At 41.9% G+C, this 23,456-nt stretch overlaps 1 protein-coding gene across 5 annotated transcripts in view; it reads left to right on the top strand.

The window, feature by feature from the left end:
• Nucleotides 1-15,927: 15,927 nt before the first annotated feature.
• Nucleotides 15,928-23,456, top strand: part of kdsr (3-ketodihydrosphingosine reductase) — a 44,457-nt gene continuing 36,928 nt past the window's right edge. The window contains exon 1 of one of the 5 annotated variants that reach the window (XM_043689613.1): nt 15,928-16,407. In XM_043689613.1, the coding sequence (XP_043545548.1) occupies nt 16,222-16,407 (186 nt within the window). In that variant the 5' untranslated portion in view covers nt 15,928-16,221. Of the gene's footprint in view, nt 16,408-17,074; nt 17,100-23,456 lie in introns of those variants that run through there. The other 4 variants (XM_043689612.1, XM_043689609.1, XM_043689610.1 and 1 more) reach the window with 4 other exon arrangements.

Here is a 23,456-nt window from a genome sequence, read left to right as displayed (position 1 = left end):
TGTATCTGACGTGAGCTGTGCAAGGTTACCTCCTGTTCCTCGGATGCTGCCTGGCCTGCTGCCCTTTTTCAGCACCACACTTTTCAGCTCTGGTCTCCAGCATCTGCAGTCCTCACTTTCTCCTACCTTATGAACTCTCCAATGAGCTCAGACTAGTACCTCTTTATGACAGGAGTTTATATCGCTAGCAGGTACCTAACTCAGCTAGGTATGTCCTTCTACCTGATGAATAGCTTAGGGCTTGTAGGAGTGATTAGTCAAGCATATACAGACCTGCCAATTAACTTTTCTTCCTTATGAATTATTGTCTTTTGTTCTTAATCTGCCTAATTAAGAACATGCAATGTTTTTGTCAAGTTTTGTTTAAAGGAAGCCACTTTGTATTAGTGCATCAGAGTAGCCTGCTGGGGGCACTTGAAGAGCTGGGACCCTACTCTCCTAGGTTATTAGGACCTAGTTAGTTTAGCTTATAGATATCATGTTATGTTGTAACAGTGATGCTATTGGTAAATAAAGGGGGGTGACTAAAATTAAGCTAATCTGTCTGTAAGAGGTTTTTTTTAATTCCAGACTTCCAAAGAGTAAGATCTCCAGGATGAACTAAGAGAGAGGCTTACAGGTCTGAGTCCATAAGGGATTCCCTGGGCCATCTCAAATCTATACTTTAACAACTGTTTAGCTGAACCAGTCCTTTGCACATTTGATATGTTCTTGTGCGTGACGTGGAACCTGCAGAATGCTTACTTATTATAAAGTAAGCCAACGAATAAGACTCCTTCCGCTAATTGGAGATGGCAGCAAGAATTACAGCTCCTCCTGACAATCGATGAGAGACTTGCAGGCTGATTGAAACTCGAGCCGTGGCTAGACCTAGATGCCTGCATTGGTGGCGTAGCATTCCAGACACCTTTAAGACTTTAACATGTTTTTCTTACATTTTTTTTCGAAAAAGAGCCAAAAAGGTGCTTATTGAAATTCTGGTTTTATAACCAAGATGGCACTGGAGAATGGAAACTTTGTACACTTTACACTGTACTCGTGTATTCTTTTACTTTGAGTTAACGTGACAATAAAATGTATTCTGATATAGTTTTGATTACCTAGTTTCATGCTTGCCAATGCTTTTAGTTCTGATCCTCACAGAATTTTGCAAATTGAATAGTTTCGTAACTATTTCCAGGAGGCATCATGCTCAAACATATGTGGATACGCACATTATTTTTTGATGTGATTTTTTTTGCATTTTAGAAGATCTTTTAAAAATTTTAAAATATATTTCAAAATTGCAAAAATAAAAGCCAAATTTGAATTTGGAGAATTCAACTTACCAGCCATTGCTCGCAGTCATTCTCCTTTTCTCATCCAATGCTGGTGAGACCAAGTGTAATGGCACAATTTCTCTCTGGATCAGATGTTGTGGCAATATAGGAGGAAAAGAGCCCTTCGATTTCTCAGTATGAACCAAACAGTTTGATAGGCAATTGGGGTGTTTCTGTAGTTGCATTACTTTTTAGATGCAACAAAATTACACATTTTGTTTAGATCAGATAATATTCATTGACATCGACTAAGCATTCTGGGAAATATTTTTCCTGGCAAACAATGTTATTTGTTAATATTCTGCCATATAAAGTCATAAATGGCATTAATTTGGCTCAGAATTTATGATTTTTTAAAACTCAAAGTATTAAATAATGTAAGTTTATTCACAAGTAAACATAAAATTTGTTCTAATAAGATTAAATTTGAAACTGAGATACTTAACAAAAGGTAAAGCTAATGCTAATTTCCTTTTTTACCACATATTTCTGCAACAGCACTTGTGTAGGTAGTGTTATGGACCAGGCCAGATCACCTCAAAATATTTCAAGGAAGTAGCCCATATCCTAACTTTGCTTATTGTTTTAAGCAGGTGTGGAGTAGATATTCCAGGAGTGATGCAACTGGCCCAACCACTTAGTTCAAAGTTTGTGTGAAGATTTGTAGCTTGGGTGCTCGTTTTTGTGGTTCTGTTCGCCGAGCTGGGAATTTGTGCTGCACATGTTTCGTCCCCTGTCTCGGTGACATCCTCAGTGCTTGGGAGCCTCCTGTGAAGCGCTTCTGTGATGTTTCCTCCGGTATTTATAGTGGTTTGTCTCTGCCACTTCTGGTTGTCAGTTCCAGCTGACTTGCAGTGGCCGGTATATTGGGTCCAGGTCAATGTGTTTGTATGTAGAATCTGTGGGTGAGTGCCATGACTCTAGGAATTCCCTGGCTGTTCTCTGTTTGGCTTGTCCTCTAATAGTAGTGTTGTCCCAGTCGAACTCATGTTGCTTGTCATCTGCGTGTGTGGCTACTAAGGATAGCTGGTCATGTCGTTTCGTGGCTAGTTGGTGTTCATGGATACGGATCGTTAGCTGTCTTCCTGTTTGTCCTATGTATAGGACATAGGACATGTCCATACAGCAAGAACATTTCTGAACTGACAGCCACTAGGACTTATAACAGCACACAAACCAACAGCCACTCTCAGACAACAACTCACCAGGACAAAGGACCCGATACCCAGCATGAGCAAAACCAACATGGTGTACAAAATCCCATGCAAGGACTGCACAAAACCCAGATTATCCCAATTTAATGATGCTGTTCCAAATTCTTGCATCAATCCCCATAAACACCCCTTGGCAAAATATGATAAAATCAAACACAGGATTTTACAGGAGGGATGTCAAAGAGAGAGAGATGGCAGAGAGATTCAGCATGGAACACCTTCTTCCATGTAGCTGTTCCTTGGACCCGCAGCCTCAAAACTGATTGACCGCTTGCTCTGAACAGCCAGAGTGCTAAAACCCAAACCAAACCTGAGAAATGCTGAGCTGGGAGAACTGGTCACTCCTCTTTCATTGTTTAAGTGTTTTTTTTAAAACTTAAAAACTTCAAGTAGATCAGGCCGACATTTCAGAACCGTGTCTGGTAAAATGGTTTTGAAAAATACCAAGAACAACACAACCTTGTTAAAGGAGCAGCATCATCATAGTAGGAACCTTGGCAATACTAATGTTTAAATTCAGAAATTTTTATAATCTAGAGCTATGTTTCTTCAATAATGGTAATCTTTCTTTTAGGCCTGAAATTATTAACCCTTTTTCTTCTATTGCTTTTGTGTTTTTCCCTTGTATATTAAAAATATCATGTCTGAGTCACTCAGATCATAAAATGATCAAGCAATGCAAAATTTCACTTGCCACCCCTCATACCTTTGAAAGTATTTTGCTAAAATGTGCAAAACAGAATATACTTTGTCTGTAACTTTTTTTTTAAAAAAGTTTTGTGATTTAGATATGAAAGAAGTGAAACTATCATGGTCATTCGAACAGATGAGACTTAACAAACAATCAAGATATTTTTCAATGTGTAATTTCAGTTACATCACACTGTAAACTTTTGCTATAAATTCTGTGTCTTACAATTGTGTACCCCACAATCAGCGGATGAAGGAGCAGTGCTCAGAAAGCTAGTGCTTCCAATTAAACCTGTTGAACTATAACCTGGTGTTGTGTGATTTTTAACTAGGTCTCAGAGAGCTGGCCACTCCCCTTCCATTGTTCCAACAGTTTTAAAGTTATTTATTTAAGCTGTTTTTAAGACAGTTTGACACCTCAGCCTTTACAAGCCCTCTTCAAAAAAAAGGACTAAAATAACCTTTGTAAAATGACATCATCATCATAGTTGCCACATGATAGTTCTCTGCTGTACAGTCTTGAAGAGGTTAAGAACTCTTCAAGGGCAGTGTGCCACAAGGAGGGGTGTTGGGTCCACTGCTTTTCATCATTTATATAAATGATTTAGATGTGAACAAAGGAGGTATGGTTAGTAAGTTTGCAAATGATACCAAAATTGGAGATCTAGTGGACAGCAAAGAAGATTACCTCAGAGTACAATGGGACCTTGATCAAGTGGGCCAATGAGCTGAAGCATAGGTAATTGTGAGGTGCTGCATTTTGGAAAGGCAACTCAGAGCAAGACTTATACACTTCATGGTAAGATCCTCGGGAGTGTTGTTGAACAAAGACTATGGATGTGCAGATTCATGATTGCTTGAAAATGGTCCAGGTAAACAGGATAGTGAAGAAGGTGCTTTGGTATGTTTGCCTTTATTAGCCACTATAGGAGTTGGAGGTCATATTGTGGTTGTACAGGACACTGGTTAGGCAATATTGCGTGCAGTTCTGGTCCCTTTCCTATCGGAAAGATATTGTGAAACTTGAAAGGGTTCAGAAAAGATTTGACTGCAGATGCTGGAAACCAGATTCTTCATCAGGATTCAGGCAGCATCCGAGGACAGGCAAAATCGACGTTTCGGGCAAAAGCCCTTCATCAGGAATAAAGGCAGAGAGCCTGAAGCATGGAGAGATAAGCTAGAGGAGGGTGGGGAGAGAGTAGCATAGAGTACAATAGGTAGGTGGGGAAGCTCTTCAACCATGTCCTGAAACAAACTCCACCTATCACCTTCATCTCCTTCCCCACCTACCTATTGTACTCTATGCTACTCTCTCCCCACCCCCACCCTCCTCTAGCTTATCTCTCCATGCTTCAGGCTCTCTGCCTTTATTCCTGATGAAGGGCTTTTGCCCGAAACGTCGATTTTGCCTGTCCTCGGATGCTGCCTGAATTGCTGTGCTCTTCCAGCACCACTAATCCAGATTCAGAAAAGATTTACAAGGATATTGGCAGTATTGGAGGGTTGGACAGTTTGAGTTATAGGGAGAGGCTGAATAGGCTGGAACTATTTTCCCTGGAGCATCGGAGGCTGAGAGGTGACCTTATAGGAGGTTTATAAAATCATGAGGGACACGGACAGGGTGAATAGCCAAGGTCTTTTCCCTATATGGGGAGTCCAGAACTAGAGGGCATATGTTTAGGGTGAGAGGGGAAAGATTTAAAAAGGGACCCAGCAGGTAACTTTTACACATAGAAGATGGTGCATGTATGGAATGAGCTGCTTGAGGAAGTGGAGGAGACTGGTACAATTACAACATTTAAAAGGCATCTGAATGGTTATATGAAGGGTTAAGAAGGATGTGGGCCAAATGCTAGCAAATGGGACTAGATTAATTTAGGATATCTGGTCAGCATGGACAAATTGAACCAAAGGGTCTGTTTCCATGCTGTACAGCTCTAGTGAATCTATCTCAATAGAGTCAATCATACATTTCCAATTTGTTTTAGTGGATCTCACCCTTGATGACATCAGCAACATGTAATTGAGACCATTATAATTTCTTGTCAAGTTCGGTAACTGCAGTTCTCTCTCATTGATACTTTTATTTCATCTTTTCCAAAGCTTCTACTGTTAATGACTTCACTTACTTTTCCATTTGAATTTTGTTTTCTTTAAATTTATAGATTTAAGCTGGAGAATTTTTATCTCAAAAGTTTTTATAGGAGATGGAATAGTGTTTACCATCTCAAAAATAAATTGAGCTTGCATTGGAAAATTCCTACATATAATTTCTTTCTTAACTGGTGAGATATCGGTGTCTCAACATTTGTGTGTTTCCAAATTATTGGTGCAGAAATAATTTTTATTGGACAGTGAGCTTTGTTTACTTTCTTTTTTATGAGGAAAATGTAGTCTGGCAGTGTTAATATTTCAAACGTGCTACAAAAGAGAGAGATGTTGGCAACGGTTTTTGTCTTGTTCACACTAGGAGAAATGCAAGAATGTCAAATTTCAAACAAACAATCATTACAATTTATACCTCAGGAGACTGGGTGCTGATTGGTTACATCCAATTCATCAGCCATGTTTTTGGAAGGAGCTTTTGAGATTTCAAACAGCTACCTGTATGCTTCAATCCACATCATGTTTTTTTCCCCTTTACATTCTAACTACAGTAGTGCCTCGACTTACGAACTTAATCCATTCCGGGACCCGGTTCGCGAACTGAATCAATTTTCCCATTGTTCGGATATTTCTGGAGTCTTGGAGGTTGGGGATGCCACAAGAAAACGATCCAGAGAAACTTGTTTTTTTCTTTGTTGCAGAATTTTCCGAAAATGGGACATCACATTGTCATTTAAAATGTTCACCTTCGGTCGTACCTTGAATTTTGTATGTATGTTGAAGCAAAATTTTACGTACAATCCTGTTCGTAAACCGATTTGTTCGTGAACGGGGTCGTTCGTATGTCGAGGCGCTACTGTACTCCATTGGACTCACTGGTCATCCCATGAAAGAGCTATCAATCCTGCTTTTAGCCCTTGATAGCAGGCCAGGCTAGAAACAGAGGTCTTCAGCACAGAAAAGACCTTTCAGCCCTCAAGTTTGTATCAGACAGTCAATAACAAGCACCTAACTATTTCAATCCCATTTTCCAGCATTTGATCTATAGTTTTGTATGCTTTGGCATCGCAAGTAGATATCCAAGTACTTATTAAAATGTCAGGGTTTCTGCCTCTACCATTCTACTAGGTACTTCCTATCACTCTTTTACATCTCTTCTAAACCTCTAGTCCTGTACTTTAAATCTATGCTTCCAAGGGAAAATGTTCCTTCCTGTATACTCTATGTATGGCCCTTACAACTTTATCCATCTGAATCATGTCCTCTCCTTAATCTCCTCTGTTTCAGGACAATAACCCAGGATATTCAATTGCTCTTCAAACAAAAAAAACCCGTCCAGCTGAGGCAAAATCCTGGCAAATCCCCTCTGCACCCTCTCCAGTGAATCACATCCCTCCTATATAATGTGAATTCAAGATTGTGCTGTGGCCTAACCAACAGTTTAGACAGTTGCCTCTTCTAACTCCAAAATCTCAGCTCATAAAGTCAATTGTCCCATATACCTTCTTAACCATTTTACGGACCTATCCCGCCATCTTCAGGGACTGGTGGACACGTACACCAAGGGGTCTCTGATCCTTGGTTCTTCCCAGGGTCCTACTGTTCAACATGTATTCCTTTCCCTCCTTTGTCCTCCCCAAGGCATCTCATGTTTATCCAGACTGAATTCCATTTGCCACCGATCAACCCATCTGACCAAGCAATCTATACCCCTCCTGTAATCTAAGATTATCCTCTTCACTATTTATCAACCCACCTACTTTCATATCCTCTGCAAACTTAGTGATCAATCTGCCTCTCTTCAGTCTAAATCATTTAAAGGTACCACAAACTGAAAAGGCCCCAACACCGATCACGGTGGAACTCCAATAGACAATTTTACAATTATAAAAACACTCCTCAATCATCACCCTCTGCTTCCTGCCATTCAGCCAGATGTAGATCCAATTTAGCAAATTTCCTCGAATCTCATGGGCTGTAAACTTCACTATCACTCTCCCATTTAGGACCCTATCAAAAGCTTTGTTGAAGTCCAAGTGGATTACATCAAAAGCATTGTCCTCAATTATACATCTGGTCACCTCTTTGACAAATTCAGTCAAGTTGGTCAGAGATTATCTCTTAAAACCATGCTGACTGTTCTCGATAAATCCTGGTCTCTCCAAGTGCAAATTAATTGTATCCCTCAGATTACTTCCAACAGTTTACCCACCATTGATATTATACTGACTGGCCTGTCATTTCCTGGTTTGTCCCTTCCTCCCTTCTTGAATAAAACACCACAATGGCTGTCCTCCAGTCCTCTGGTACCTCTATGGCCAGAAAGAAATTGAAAATTATTGGCAATGTCCTTGCTAATTTCCTCCCTTGTCTCACTCAACAACCTGTGATACATTTCATCCAGCCATGGAGATTTATCTACTCTTCAGCTTGCAAAACCACTCAGGACCTGCTCTCTGTCTATGCTAATTCCTTTTATTATATCAAAGTCCTTCTCTTTCATTTCTCTACCCAGATTGCTCCTCTGACTAGTAAGCACTAAAACAAAGGATTAATTTAGAACTCTACCTGTGTCCTCTGTCTCCATGTACAATTGGTCCTTAATGTGGTCCTTAATGATCCCTACTCTTTCCCTAGTTGTTCGGTTACTCTTAATGTATTTTCAAACGCACTTAGATTTATCCTTTGTTTCACCTGATATTCTCCTTTCTTGTCCCCTTTGTGCTCTCCTAATTTCCTTCTTAAGATCCCCCTTGCATATTCTGTACTCCAGTCAGGCATCTGCTGTTTTGACCTCTGTATCTGGCATAAGCCTTACTTTTTCTCTTCATCCAATCCTGTATATCCCTCAATTTCTAGGGTTCACTGGATTTGTTGGTCCGCTCTGTATTTTTCTTGAAACATCTTAGCCCTGCACTCTCCTTTTTTCCTTCTTGTATCCCATTGTTCTGACTCAGATTTGCCCGAAAGTATCTGCTCCCAGTCCACAATGGCTAAATCATATCTATCTTATTAAAATTAGCCTCTCAGTTTAGATCTTTGATTTCAGGCCCACCTTTGGTCCTTTTCCATGACAATCTTGAATCTAATAGTTATTATCGTTGTCTTCAAAATGCTCCCCCACTGATACTTGAACCAGTTGTTTGCTTTCATTACCTGTAATTAAGCCTAGGATCACCCTTTTGTACAATCTTCTACAGTAACCTCACGATGCTGCACTTCTCTAGCTTCCATCCTTAACATTAAAACAGTCATCCCCTACGGACAAGCCCTATGCATAGAAAGGATCAGTTCAATTGAGGAGGAATGCGAGACATCTGAAGGATGCCCTCATAAGATCAGAATATGATGTTCAACTCATCAGTCGCCAGTTCTGACATGCCACAACGAAAAACTATAATGACCCCCTCAGGAGACAGATACGGGATATGACCAATAGGGTTCCCTTTGTAATCCAGTACTTCCTGGGAACAGAGAAACCATGCCTTTGCAGCCTGCAACACATTATTGATGAGGATGAGCACCTCGCCAAGATCTACTCTACGCCTCCACTTCTCACTTTTAAACAACCACCCAACCTTAAACAAACCATTGTTCACAGCAAACTGCCCAGTCTTCAGGACATCAGCCACAACACCGTACAACCCTGTCAAGGCAACCACTTCAAGCCATGTCAGAGCGTCAACATGGATACTACCATTACATGTGTGGACACCACTCATCATGTGCGCAGCAGGTAGTCATGTGATCTGGCCAATGTTGTCTATCTCATACGCTGCAGGCAAGGATGCCCTGAGGCATGGTATATTGACGAGACCAAGCAGATGCTACAACGGATGAATGGACACCGCACAACAGTCGCCAGACATGGATGTTCCCTCCCAGTCAGGTAGCACTTCAGCAGTCAAGGACATTCAGCCTCAGATCTTTGGGTGACCGTCCTCCAAGGCAGACTTCAGGATACATAACAAAGCAGAGTTGCCGAGCAGAGGCTGATAGCCAAGTTCGGTACCTGTGAGGATGGCTTCAACCGGGATCTTGGGTTAATGTCACACTACACTATACACACACACACAAATACTCTCTTACACACGATCACACTCACGCAGACCCTCTCTAATATACGCTCTCTCAGATACACTCTTACAGGCATATACTCCATCACACTCAGGCGCACACTCTCTCTCTCTCTCTCTCTCTCTCATGCACACAAACATATTAGGTCGATGGGGTAAATTTGCATTTATAGATTTGTATTTGCACACACATTCAGTTTTGTTCAAAAAGCACACAATCTGTAGGCTATCAGTCCATGTGACATTTTATAAATTCCTACTTTGGAAATAGAACCAGTCTGACTCAAGGTGAGAATACAGACAGATTCTAACCTCACACCTTTAATGCATTGTCTGAGTGGAGATGTCACTTTTAAAAAAAAATAAAACCTCAAGTTGTCTTGGGAATGTGACTTTAAAAAAGTTCTGGGATTACATGTTAATGAATTGAAATTGTCTGAGTGGAGATGTCACTTTTAAAAAAAAAAATAAAACCTCAAGTTGTCTTGGGAATGTGACTTTAAAAAAGTTCTGGGATTACATGTTAATGAATTGAAATCCGCAACCCCATTCGAAATGATTAAAGACTTAACAGCAATTTGGTTTGTTCAATACATCACATCAGTTTACGACACTTTGATCTTTTACTCTAAATTCTGTGTCCTATGATTCTGTCCCATTAGCTATCTGAATAAAGAGCAGTGCTCCAAAAGCATGTACTTCCAAATAAATCTGTTGCACAGTAACCTGATGCTGTGAGATTTTTAACTTTGCCCAGTCCCGTCCAACACTAGCACCTCCACATCAAGAATCTTCTATGCACTAGTTTTAAAAAAAAACTTTCCGAGATTAATTTTAAGAATTGCACTCCCTCCAAACTTTTCACACTATGACTACCCTCGTTAATGTCATGGAAGCTGAAATGCCCTACTATCACCACCCGCTTCCGTTTACATTTCTCTGAAATTTGCCTTCTGCTTTTCTAGTTCGCTCTGACAGTGAGAAAGCCAACAATGTGATTGTTCCTTTTGGTTGTTAAGTTCTACCATGTGGCTTCATTCGAGAAACTTTTTAAGATATCATTCCGCCTTACTGCTGATTAATATGTGTTTGTTCACTGAGAAAGACAACTTCTCAACTAATACTCCCAAATGAATTCTGGTTTTGGAGTAATAGGACTGGTAACCACCACTGCTCAAGCTCTGTCATTTCTACACGTTCTGAACTATACTTACCCATTCATCCAGCAAAGTTTTCTGTTAAGTCAGGAGATAAAGGGAATAAATTCTTAAGGACACTCCTCACCAACAGGTTTTGGCTGAAATATTAAACTGAGGTCTTTAATGCCCTTTAAGTAGATGTAAAAGATCCCATAAAATGTTTGACACACACAGAGTCGAAGTGCGTGGCACTGGAAAAGCACAGTAGGTCAGGCAGCACCCGAGGAGCAGTAGAAACGATGTTTCAGGCATAAACCCTTCATCATGAATGCTGGGGGGAGGAAAGGGGCTGAGAGATAAATAGGAGGGTGGGAGTGGGGGAGGATAATTGTTATAGGTCAGTGGGGAGGGTGGAGTGGATGGGGGGGGAGAGGGGGGAAGGAAAATGGACACATATGACAGGTCAAGAGGGTAGTGCCGGGTTGGAGGATTGGATCTGGAATGAGGTGGCAGGATGGGATATTTGGAAACTAGTGAAGTCGATGTTGATGCTGTTTGAAGGGTCCTAAGGTGAAAGATGAGGCATTCTTCCTCCAGTTATTGGGTGGCTTGGATTTGGTGGTGGAGGCGGCCCAGGACTTTAATGCCTTGGGACCTTTCAACCGCATGGCATCAACACAGATTTCATTAGTTTCCAAATCTCCCCTCACCCAACCTCATCCTAAATCAAACCCTCCAATTCAGCACTGCCCCCTCGACCTGTCCATCTTCCTTCCCACAGACCTATCACAATTACCTCCCCATGAATCCACGTATCGCTTTCCCAGTTACCTTTCCTCCAGCCCCACACTATTTATCGTCTCTCAGCTCCCTTCCTCCTGCCCCCTCAAGTTCATGATGAAGGGCTTATACCTGAAATGTCAACTTTCCTGCTCCTCGAATGCTGCCTGGCCTGCTGTGCTTTTCCAGCGCCACGCTTTTCAACTGACTCTCCAGTATCTGCGGACTTCACTTTCTCCTACTTTTGAAGCACAGCAAAAGCACTCTCTTGACATCCAATCAATAATTGTACCTCAACTGACATTGTATAAAGACCTAAGACGTAGGAGCAGATATCAAGCATTTGATCTATTCAGTCCACCCCTCCATTCAAATGAGATCATGGTTGGTATGATAATCATCAACACCACTTTCCTGCCTTGTGGCTACAACCTTTAATTGCCTGACTGATTAAATATCTGTCCATTTCATCCTTGAATATACTTAAAAATCCATCCGGAAGACTTGACACCATCCAGGATAAAACAGTCCACTTGACTAGAATCACATCTACAATGACTTCCTCCAGCACCAACACTCAGTAGCAGCAATATGTACCATCTACAAGATGCACTGCAGAAATCCACCAAGGTTCCTCAGACAGCACCTTCCAAACCAACAAGCTCTTCTATCCAGGAGAACAACAGCAGATAATACATGGTAACCACTAAGTTCTCTTCTAAGTTAGTCATCACTTGTTGTCCTGACTTGTAAGTATATTGCTGTCCTTCATCGTTGGGTCAAAATCCTGGAATGATCCTCTCAAGCGACATTGTGGGTCTATCTACAAGAAATGCAGTGCAGTGGTTCAAGAAAGTAACTCACAACTACCTTCTTGAGGCAACTGGGTATGGTAATAAATGACACCCCAGCTAATGAAATCCACATCCCATGAATGAATCTTAAAACAAATACGTGAGCTGTTCTTCAACTCCAGGTACTATTCAGTCTAGTCACACAAGCATGGTGTCACAATTCACTGACATTTTGTCCTCTCCCCTGGACATAAAAGTTGCCTTTAACACCAGCTTAAGCTAGAGGACTGCAAAGAGCTCGCATTAATGCATCCCCTGAGCTTCCTAGATATGATGTTTCATATCATTAAGCTAGCATTGAAAGAGCTCAAGGCCAGTGCCACCAAGGATATTCAAGATAAAAATCACAACACCAGGTTAGTCCAACAGGTTTATTTGGAAGCACTAGCTTTCAGAGACCTGTCCTACCTGCCAATCTTCCTTCCCACCTATCCGCTCTACCCTCCTCTCTGACCTATCACCTTCATCCCCACCCCCATCAATCCATTGTACTCTTTGCTACCTTCTCCCCAGCCCCACCCCACCCATTTATCTCTCCACCCTGGAGGATCCCTGCCTTCATTCCTGAAGAGCTTTTGCCCGAAACGTCGATTTTCCTGCTCCTCAGATGCTGCCTGACCTGCTGTGCTTTTCCAGCAGCACTAATCTAGACTCTGCTCTTTCATCAGGCTGGACTATAACCTGGTGTATGATTTTTAACTTTGCACACCCTAGTCCAACACTGGCACCTCCAAATCGAGGATATTTAAGATGACAATAATGAGCGACTACCCACTCAGCCTCATCTTAGGATGAAGTGGAAGCTTCAGTTGGTGAGACCAATTGTCCCTCTTTCCTCCTTAATAATGCTCCCGATCCTTCGCTCATCTCAATCCTTTTTTATAGAAATGTAGACAGATTGGATGATGTTTGGATGATGTTACCGAAGGACAATATGCAGGTGAAAAAATTGGGGAAAGGGTGTGTAACAATTATGGTCACAGAAGGCCATTCAGTCTACCCTATCCATGCTGATCAAAATGTGAGATCTAGTCCTATCCCACTTGCCCTGCAAATTACAGCATTTAAAATGAATGTCCAACTACTTTTTAAATATGATCAGGGTTTAAAAAGGGAGTTTCAGAAATTCACCACACAGCAGCTGAATAAAATAATGCTCCTCAATTCCCCTTTTATCCTCTACAAAAGATGTTAATTCTATACCTGCTTGTTGAGTCTCTACTAATAGAAACAGTTCACACTATGTCAAGACCTCAATAATTTAGTACACTTCAATTAAATCTTTTCTGCCAACAATCCTATCCCTCATTTCCCTCAGATTAAAAATCTATTAATCCTAGCCATGTGTGGATAGAATTATGGATAATCCAAAACCTCTCCAATGCAGAATTGAAAGTGTACACAACTCTGACTGCAGAAATTTATCCTCATTTCACTGAAATAATTGTCTTTTCCCCAGACTGTGACTCCAAGTTCTAGAATTTCCAGTCAAAGAAACAACTTCTCAAGGTCTTCCTGGTCAGGGCACTTCAGTGTCTTGAATGCTTCATTGGGGTTATCTCTCATTCCTCTAATATCATAGACTTATAAGCATAGTTTCCTCAGGTTCTTGTCATCGGACAGCCACTTCACACTAGAATGAGTCGAGTTGACCATTGTTGGGCTGCCACCATTGACAAATATCCTTCTTTAAAACATGGGAAATCAGGAGTATTAGGGGTCATCAAAGCTACATGAAATTCTATTGAAATTTCCTTGCCATAATGACTACCATGCCATTTAGCTTCCTACATGTTTGCTGTGTCTGTATGCTGAGCTTCTGTGTTCTTTGTTGAAGGATATGCAATTTTTTCTGAAAACCTACATTTCAAAACCAAAATCTGATTTTCTATTCTTCCTACCAAATAAATACTATTTTTTCCATAATTTTCCACAGCATTCTCTGTCACCTAAAGTGTGGCACTGGAAAAAGCGCAGCAGGTCAAGCAGCATCCGAGATGCAGGAGAGTCAACGCTTCAGGCATAAGCCCATCAGGAATGACGATGCGCCACACGTTTTGATCTCCAACATCTGCTGTCCTCACTTTCTCCACTTAATGACTGTCTATTTGTAGTCACTTTCTTTTCTCCACTTGGCTTTCAATCCCTCCTAACTTTGTATCAGCAGCAAAATTGGCACTATCATTCTCAGTTTGAGGACTGGTCACCAGACCTTAAACATTAACTCCTTCTCTTCACAGATGCTGCCAGATTTGCAGAGCTTTTCCAGCAACTTCTGTTTGATTTTTATTCTCAGTCTCATTGTGTAAGTCATTAATATAGACTGTAAATAATATAATAAGACTATAAGACATTACAGAAGTAGTTCATTCAGCCCATTCAATCATATCATGACTGATCTGATAATCCTCAACTTCACTTTCCTGTCTTCAATGACCAAGCCTCAACAGCCCTCATGGGTAAATAATTCCACAGATTCACAATCCTCCGAGAAGCAATTCCTCTTCGTATCTGTTTTAAAGTGCACTATTCTGAGATAATACCCCCGGTCCCGGACTCTTCCACAAGGGAAGAGAACCTTTCTGCATCAACCCTGTCAAGTTCTCAAAGAATCTTTATGTTTCAATAAAATTGTCTCTCATTCTTCTATATTCCAATGAGTATAGGCCCAGTCTACTTAACCTATTCCTCATAAAGCAGGCCCTCAAATGTCTTTGGATTGTCTTCAGTACCAGGATATCTTTCCTTAGGTAAGGGGCCCAAAACTGTTCACAATATTCTAGCTGTGGACTGACTCTTTGAAATATAGTTTTTAAAATAAAACATTCTGCTGACCCAGACTTGGTGTAGGATAAACAGCTTGAAAAATCAGCAAGAATAAAGAATATTCAACTTAGGTTTCATACATATGTACATATTCACACTGACACTGCTGTTTGGATGATGTTACCGAAGGACAATATGCAGGTGAAAAAATTGGGGAAAGGGTGAGTAACAATTATGGATTTTTTTTTAGGAAACCAGAGATAGTGATTCAAAAGCAAAAACATAAGCCAATACAAGTGATTTTGTTGCAATGGTGGACAAATAAAAATGGAATCAACCATAGTGAAGAGATGTTGAAGGAGGATAGCATCGTCAACTACATAAAAGGACCAAGGCAGGCCCTGAAGGATAAGGAGAAAACATTTAACTTTGACCTGCAGAAAACCTCATGATTGCTAGACACTTTGCAATAGGAAAAAAAATGTCAAATCTGACATTACTTTCAGTTTGTGCATTTAACTGTTTTCTGATTAGTTTCTGCAGAATGCATTTACAGGGTAACACACAAATCTATGACCAGGAATATCATGGTCGCAATTGGAAATCAGTTTGTTGGACTGTTTGGTTACAAAATAGTGAAACTTACTACAACTGAATTTCCGATAGTTTGGTCTTACTGAGCCCCTATTTCCATCACAGGGCCGCGGCTAGCCCCACCCTTCCCCCATATTCATCACACAATTCATCAATCACCTGATGAAGGAGCGTCACTCCGAAAGCTAGTGTGCTTCCAATTAAACCTGTTGAACTATAACCTGGTGTTGTGTGATTGTTAACTTTGTACACCCCAGTCCAACACCGGCATCTCCAAATTATGTCCATCACAGGGCAACTGCTAGCCCCGCCCATCCCCATCAAGAGGGTCACGGCTAGCCCCGCCCATCCCCTATCGCCATCACAGGGACACGGCTAGCCCCGCCCTTCTCCCCATCTCTATCGCAGGCCCACTGCTAGCTCCGCCCATCCTCCAATTCGGGGCCGCTGTTAACCCCGCCCATCCTCATCACGTCCCCCGCCACGTCCCTCCCTCCCACCCGCGGGTCGGGCCCGGCCCCGCCCCCTCCCCCTCGCGCGCCGACAGTGCCCGCGCCTTGCCGTGAACTTTCATGTTGTTTTGTTGTTCCGGCTGGCGGGGTTCTCCATTAACCGCAGCAGCTCCTCCTCCACCCCCACCCCCCGGTGCCTGCATCAGCGGGAGCGCTCGCCGAGCGGTTTAAATGTTTTTTCTGGAGGAGGGTGTCACCCTGTGGAGCGAGTTCTCAGGCTGGAGGCCGCTGCTGCTCGTCATGCTGCTGGTGGTCGGGGCCTTTATCGTGGCCTTCGTGCTGCTCCTGTACATGGTGTCGCCGCTCATCAGCCCCAAGCCCCTCAAACTCAACGGATCGCACGTTGTGGTGAGTGAGGTGGGATTAAAAAAATCCCTATCTCTCCCCCCCCCCCTTCTCCCCGGGGGCAACGGGCCGCTCGGCCCCCCCTCCCGTGTGTGTGTGTGTGAAGGTTGGAGAGGCCTGCGGGCTGTGTGTGTGGTGGGATGGGTGTGTGTGAGGGGAGTTGACTGGACCTGTGTCTATGGGAGGGTGGGGTGGACGGGCAGCAGCGGCGGCGGCGGCAGCGAGTTCTTGAAGCGGGTGATGGGGGGGGGGGAGGAGGAAAGGTTACAGAGCCTAATGGGTTGGAGGGGAGTGAGGGAATGGGCAGCAAACTCCACCCCAAGTCTTGCTGCATGTGCATCCCTTACACACTCTGGACCAGAGCTGTAGAGGCTCAATAATAACAACACGTGCTTCAGGTGCAGCTTATAAATATGTTCCATGTCTTAACAAAGCTGTTTCAAATTATTACTTCTCTGCTCACCCTTTGCACCATTATTGTCGCCTCACTGATTAATTTTATGTATCGTTAATAAGCAGATTGGTGTTTCCCTTTATTTATCTTTAAAAATATGGAGCTGTATTTTTCCCCTTCTGCTTCATGAATCTCTTGCTGACTTCTCCCATCAATTAACTTCCTGTCATTATAGGTCTAGGTAAAGGTAAAATTGTCATAATCCCAGAGGACCATCGGGTTCCTTTCTCATCAAGACACATGACAACTGGTATGTTTAACCTGAAGGTCACTGCGCCTCAGGCAAGTGGTGAGGTTGAGATGGAAGGACTTTCATGGTGTGGGAATTGGACTCTTGCTATTGATGTCACTACCACTTCATAAACCAGTCATCTAGCCCACCAGACTACCTTATTACTCGCATAATTTGTGTGAGGGTGATAGGACCTCCTGATATCTTCCTGCTTTGTTTCGCCTTCTGCATATTAAAAATAACGAAGTCTATGCTTTGTATTTGTTTACATGGAAGCCATGATGTGGAGGACCCAGTTTTGGACTGGGGTGGATAGTTTGCTCCTGTCGGGCTTATCACACCTTGTTGGACCCTGAAGTGTCTTGTTGTTTTGATACATTTCTTCTTCCCAGAGGAGGAAGTGCTGGATGTCTTGAAACACATAAAAGTGGATAAATCCCCAGGACCTGATTAGGTGTACCCTAGAGCTCTGTGGGAAGCGAGGGACGTGATTGCTGGGCCCTTGCTGAGATTTGCATCATTGGTAGTCACAGGTGAGGTGCCGGAAGACTGGAGGTTGGCTAATGTGGTGCCACTGTTTAAGAAGGGTTGTAAGGACAAGCCAGGGAACTATAGACCAGTGAGTCTGACGTCAGTGGTTGGCATGTTTTTTGGAGGGAATCCTGAGGGACAGGATGTACACATATATCTGGAAATGCAAGGACTGATTAGGGATAGTCACCATGGCTTTGTGCGTGGGAAAGCATGTCTCTCAAACATGATTGAGTTTTTTGAAGACGTAACAGAGGATTGATGAGGGCAGAGCTGTGAACGTGATTTATGTGGACTTCAGTAAGGCGTTCGACCAGGTTCCCCATGGGAGACTGGTTAGCAAGGTTAGATTTTGTGGAATACAGGGATAACTAGCCATTTGGATACAGAACTGGCTCAAAAGTAGAAGTGCTGGTAGTGGGTTGTTTTTCAGACTGGAGGCCTGTAACCAGTGGAGTGCCACAAGAATTGGTGCTGGGCCCACTACTTTTTGTCATTTATATAAATGATTTGGATGTGAGCGTAAGAGGTACAGTTAGTAAGTTTGCAGATTACCCCAAAATTGGAGGTGTAGTGGATAGCGAAGAAGGTTCCCTCAGATTACAACAGGATCTTGACCAGATGGACCAATGGGCTGAGAAGTGGCAGATGGAGTTTTAGATAAATGTGAGGTGCTGCATTTTGGGAAAGCAAATCTTAGCAGGGTTTATACACCTTAATGGTAAGGTCCTAGGGAGTGTTGCTGAACAGAGACCTTGGAGTGCAAGTTCATAGCTCCTTGAAAGTGGAGTCGCAGGTAGATAGGATACTGAAAAAGGCATTTGGCATGCTTTCTTTTGTTGGTCAGAGTATTGAGTAAAGGAGTTGGGAGGCCATGTTGTGGCTGTGCAGGAGATTAGTTAGGCCACTGTTGGAATATTGCGTGCAATTCTGGTCTCCTTCCTATCGGAACGATGTTCTGAAACTTGAAAGGGTTCAGAAATGATTAACAAGGATGTTGCCAGGGTTGGAGGATTTGAGCTATAGGGAGAAGTTGAATAGGCTGGGGCTGCTTTCCTTGGAGTGTCAGAGGCTGAGGGGTGACCTGAGAGGTTTATAAAACCATGAAGGGCATGGATAGGATAAATAGACAAAGTCTTTTCCCTGGGATGGGTGAGTCCAGAACAAGAGGGCATTGGTTTAGGGTGAGAGGAAAGATACAAAAGAGACGCAACGGGCAACTTTTTCACGCAGAGAGTGCTATGTGTATGGAATGAGCTGTCAGAGGATGTGGTGGAGGCTAGTACAATTGCAACATTTAAAAGGCGTTTGGATGGGTATATGAATAGGAAGGGTTTGGAGGTATATTTGCCAGGTGCTGGCAGGTGGGACTAGATTGGGTTGGTATATCTGGTTGGCATGGACAAGTTGGACCATGCTGTACATCTCTATGACTCTGACATTTCTGCACTGAGTTCTTTGCATTTTAATTTATCAATTTCTTGTCAGTACAGAAGTTTTTAGCAAAGTTCAGAGCCTTTGATTTAAAGTAAAATGTCTGTCAAGCTATACTTGATTGTTTTAGTAACAAAGCATGTTAGATTAATTTTTTATTTCCTACCCCAAAAGAGTATCCTATCTCCTGAGTTGAGTTCAAATTCAAAATGAAAGGATAATACTTTGAGAGAGTTTTCATCTTGCAAAAATTATTATTTATACATCACAAATGTTATAGATTTTGTGGTGTCACACTCGTGACAGGTACATCTAATAGCTGTTTCAAGGTCTTGAAACTTTAATACATTGTTTAAAGAAATGCAATGGAATAACTTGGTCAAATGTAAATTCTGTAATCAATGCCCTAATGATGTTGAAATAATGTATTTCCTGGAGTAGAGCATTAATAGCACTTCACAGTAAAATATAACTAATTCCCTGATCACTTTGAAATTAAAGCAATCTGATGGTTTTAAAATTGTCTTGTGAATGATGTTTTGTCCGTCACTCTTGTATTGCTGTCATACAGCAATTTGACTGGCTAACCATGTTCATTATTACTTGGGGCCCAAATCTGAAATCCATTTGCCATTGTTGTCTTCACTGTTCACTTGTCTGATTTCACTCGTGAGCTTACCCATGTTCTCTTCGAGGAGAAAGTGAGGTCTGCAGATGCTGGAGATCAAAGTTGAAACTTTATTGCTGGAACAGCACAGCAGGTCAGGCAGCATCCAGGGAACAGGAGATTCGACGTTTCGGGCACAGGCCCTGAAGAAGGGCCTGTGCCCGAAACGTCGAATCTCCTGTTCCCTGGATGCTGCCTGACCTGCTGTGCTGTTCCAGCAATAAAGTTTCAACTACCCATGTTCTCTGACATTTTCACTCTCTTAGGAAGTGTGTCTCTGTGTGTCTCTGTGTGTCTCTGTGTGTCTCTGTGTGTCTCTGTGTGTCTCTGTGTGTGTGTGTCTCTGTGTGTCTCTGTGTGTCTCTGTGTGTCTCTGTGTGTCTCTGTACATTCAGCGGGTCAGGCAGTGGGTTAATGGAAACAGAAACGGGTAACATTTCAGGTCTGTGAATAGGTGATCAGTTGGGGAATCAAGAGTTAGGTGAAAAGGACAAAGTGGGCATGAGTAATGTCTGAACAGCCATGTTCCTCCTGAATGATCGAGTGGGCTCAAGGGGTCGAATGGCCAACTCCTGTTTCTATTTCTTATGGACATTCTTGTTCTGCTCCTTGGGGAGGGAAAGCATTGCCTCCAAAATCTCATTGGACAATTGATAGATGCCTCTGCTCCTATTCATTATCTGGTTCCTGACCTGTTTAGTAATTGTCCACATCTCTAACAGCAAGTACTGAATTTTCATTCCCTGATGGAACAGCCACCTCTATTAACATTGTGGGTGCCCTACACTAAACTGTGTTCCAGAGGAACCTCGATTATCCGAAGGACACGGCGGGGAGTATTTCATTCGGTTAATTGAATGCCGGAGAATTGCGTGCTACATAACATAGACAAACATCTGGATCCTGCAATCATGTTCGGATAATCCAAACTTAATTGAATGCCGGATAATTGAGGTTCCTCTATATATAGCTGTTAACTGCCAGATGTATCAGATTTGATGCTTTTTGAGCTCAGCAGTCAGATTTTCTTGTTTGTTCTTGTCCTCCATTAAAAATCTGCACTATCTCAAATTTGTCTTTGCAACAGTTTCATTAATATTTGTCCCCTTGATCCTGCCCTTCACTTTTTTAGAAACTTCAATTATTTCCTTTTTACACCCCAAAACCAACTCCAACTGCCTTTACTGTGTGAACTTAATTCATTTGCTCAATGAAATTAACCCACTGTCTGAAGAGTACCCAGTTAACTCTAATTCAGTGCTATGCAAATAGACTTGAGTAGACATGAGCACATGTCCCTTTTGGCAGTTGCTCCCTGACTGAGGTGGAGGCCTTAAATCCTGGGTGTGATACTCTTGCAGTAGGATAGCCATGCTTTAAGTAAAAGATAATTGGGTGTATGTCATCAAATCTTTCAATTATTTCAGGTTCTGTCTGTGAACTGTTGTTGATCTATATTGCTGAGTTGTATCTGTTCTTTGTTCACGTGCTGTGCCTGGGTGGCATCTGTGTGCAAGTCGCACAGCTTAATTGAACCACTGCTGTTCATATCTCAAAACTTGAAATATGTTTTTACCATATTTATATTAAGCTTGGAAAATCCCTTTTATAATCTACTGAATTTCAGAATTGGATGCTCCCTATTGCAACCAGACCAATCAAAGCAACTCTTCAGTTCATTAAATTTGACCCTGTAAAATGCATGGTGGAAAGATACTGCTGTAGTCCTACTCCTTGTATGATTCAGGTTCTCAGTGAAGTACTTTCTGTACCTTGAAATGTAGAAGTGGTGCTTTTTAATTTTATTATTTTCATTCAGTTTTACCCTTTAAAAACATTTCTCTCAACCTGCTGAATTTGTTTATCTATTTTTATAATGTTGTTACTGTTCATATGTTTTTACCATAATTACTCAGCCTTTGTAGAAATGCTTTGATGCATTGAAATTCAGCCTTTAGGGTAATTTTGAATAAGGTATTATAACAAGATACAGTTACAGATAGACAATCCTTTACCAAAATCCTTGGGGCCAATTGTTTTTTGGAGTTCGGAAATAAATTACATTTTCACAGTGAAATAAAAAAAACTTACTGAACAGATCCATGTGTGACTAGTACGAGCGCTAAGACACAATTAATGCCTGCCAGTGCTGGGTCATTGCGACCACATCACATCTGAGTGACGTGGGGTCGAGTTGGTGTGAAGTTAGATTAAATTACTTAGTGTGGAAACAGGCCCTTCGGCCCAACAAGTCCACACTGACCCTCCGAAGAGCAACCCACCCAGGCCCACTCCCCTACATTCACCCCTTCACCTAACACTGCAAGAAATTTAGCATGGCCAATTCACCTAACCTGCACATGTTACCTATGTTATGATTTCCTTACTGTTGCCCTTTCTAGAGCCTAATCTTGCCAATAGTATGGACATTTTCTTGCCTGTTTCAAAACTGCTGTCACAATATTAAAACTTTGAAGCTTCAACAGCGTGTCTTTTTTCAGCAGTCCTCAAACTCATAATTTCTTCTTTTCATAAGCATGCCATTGCCAGCTAACTCCACATGTACCTTTCATGTTACTTACAATGTATGTGTTAAATTTCCTCAAATTGAGTTTGTAGTGGAATGAATCCACCTGAGTCAACAGCAATAATGGTTTACTGTCCTCCTTAACCATTGATGTCTCCAACTTTGACATTTAGCTCCTCCATCCACCTCAATGACACCATGATCTTTACCTCCTCTCTGAAATGCCATGCACACATTGTCCACATCTGCCCTTTGTTTATTCAATCTGCTCTAATTACCTTCCATGTTATGTAACTTTGAAGTGATTTTTGAGTAAAACATTCAACTGAGGCTTAAAATTTAAATTATTTCACGAGTATTGCATTTTGGTACAACAAACAAGGGTAGGGCTAGTACAATTAACGGTAGGACCTTGGGTAGTGTTGAAGCACAGAGGGACCTAGGAGTTCAGGTACATAATTCGTTCAAGTTTGTGCCACGTATGCAGAGGCTGGTTAAAAAGGCATTGGCACACTTCCCTTTGTAATTCCGCTCTTTTGAGTATAGCAGTTGGGAAGTAATGTTGAGGTTGCACAGGACACTGAGGCCTCTTCTGGAATACTGTGTCCAGTTCTGGTTCCCCAATTATGGGAAGGATATTATTAAGGTAGAGAGGATTCAGAAGAGATTTACCAGGATTTTGAAGGTTTGAGTTATAGACTGAGCATAGGAGTTTGCACGGATACCTTGTAGAAGTTTATAAGGTAATGCGGGGTATCAGTAGTGTTAATGGTAGTTGCCTTTTCCATAGGATGGGGATTTCAAGACTAGAGGGAATATTTTTAAGGTGAGGGGTGAGAGATTTAAACAAAAAAGACATCCAGTGTAAATTTTTTTTCATGGTTCGTGTGGGATGAACTTTGAGAAAATGGTCGATCTCGGTACACTTGCAATGTTTGAAAAACATTTGGATAAGTACATGACTAGGAAAGGTTTGGACGGATAGGGGGCCTGGAGCAGTAGGTGGGACTAGATTAGTTTGGGATTATGTTCGGTATGGACTGGTTGGACTAAAGAGCCATACAGGACAGAAACAACCCTATCAGAGAACTTCCCTGCGCAACATTTCCTCATAACCAAAATTGCAGAAAAGCAGATAGCAAGATGTCAGGTCATTCAATGTATCTGTTTATATGCACACAGTAACTATTTTAGGACATTGCTGAAAGACATGATC

This window comes from Chiloscyllium plagiosum, chromosome 5 (genome assembly GCF_004010195.1).
Source record: "Chiloscyllium plagiosum isolate BGI_BamShark_2017 chromosome 5, ASM401019v2, whole genome shotgun sequence".
Lineage (NCBI taxonomy): Eukaryota > Metazoa > Chordata > Chondrichthyes > Orectolobiformes > Hemiscylliidae > Chiloscyllium > Chiloscyllium plagiosum.
Note: the sequence above shows the minus strand (reverse complement) of the source record. Positions and strands in the feature narration are given on the sequence as shown.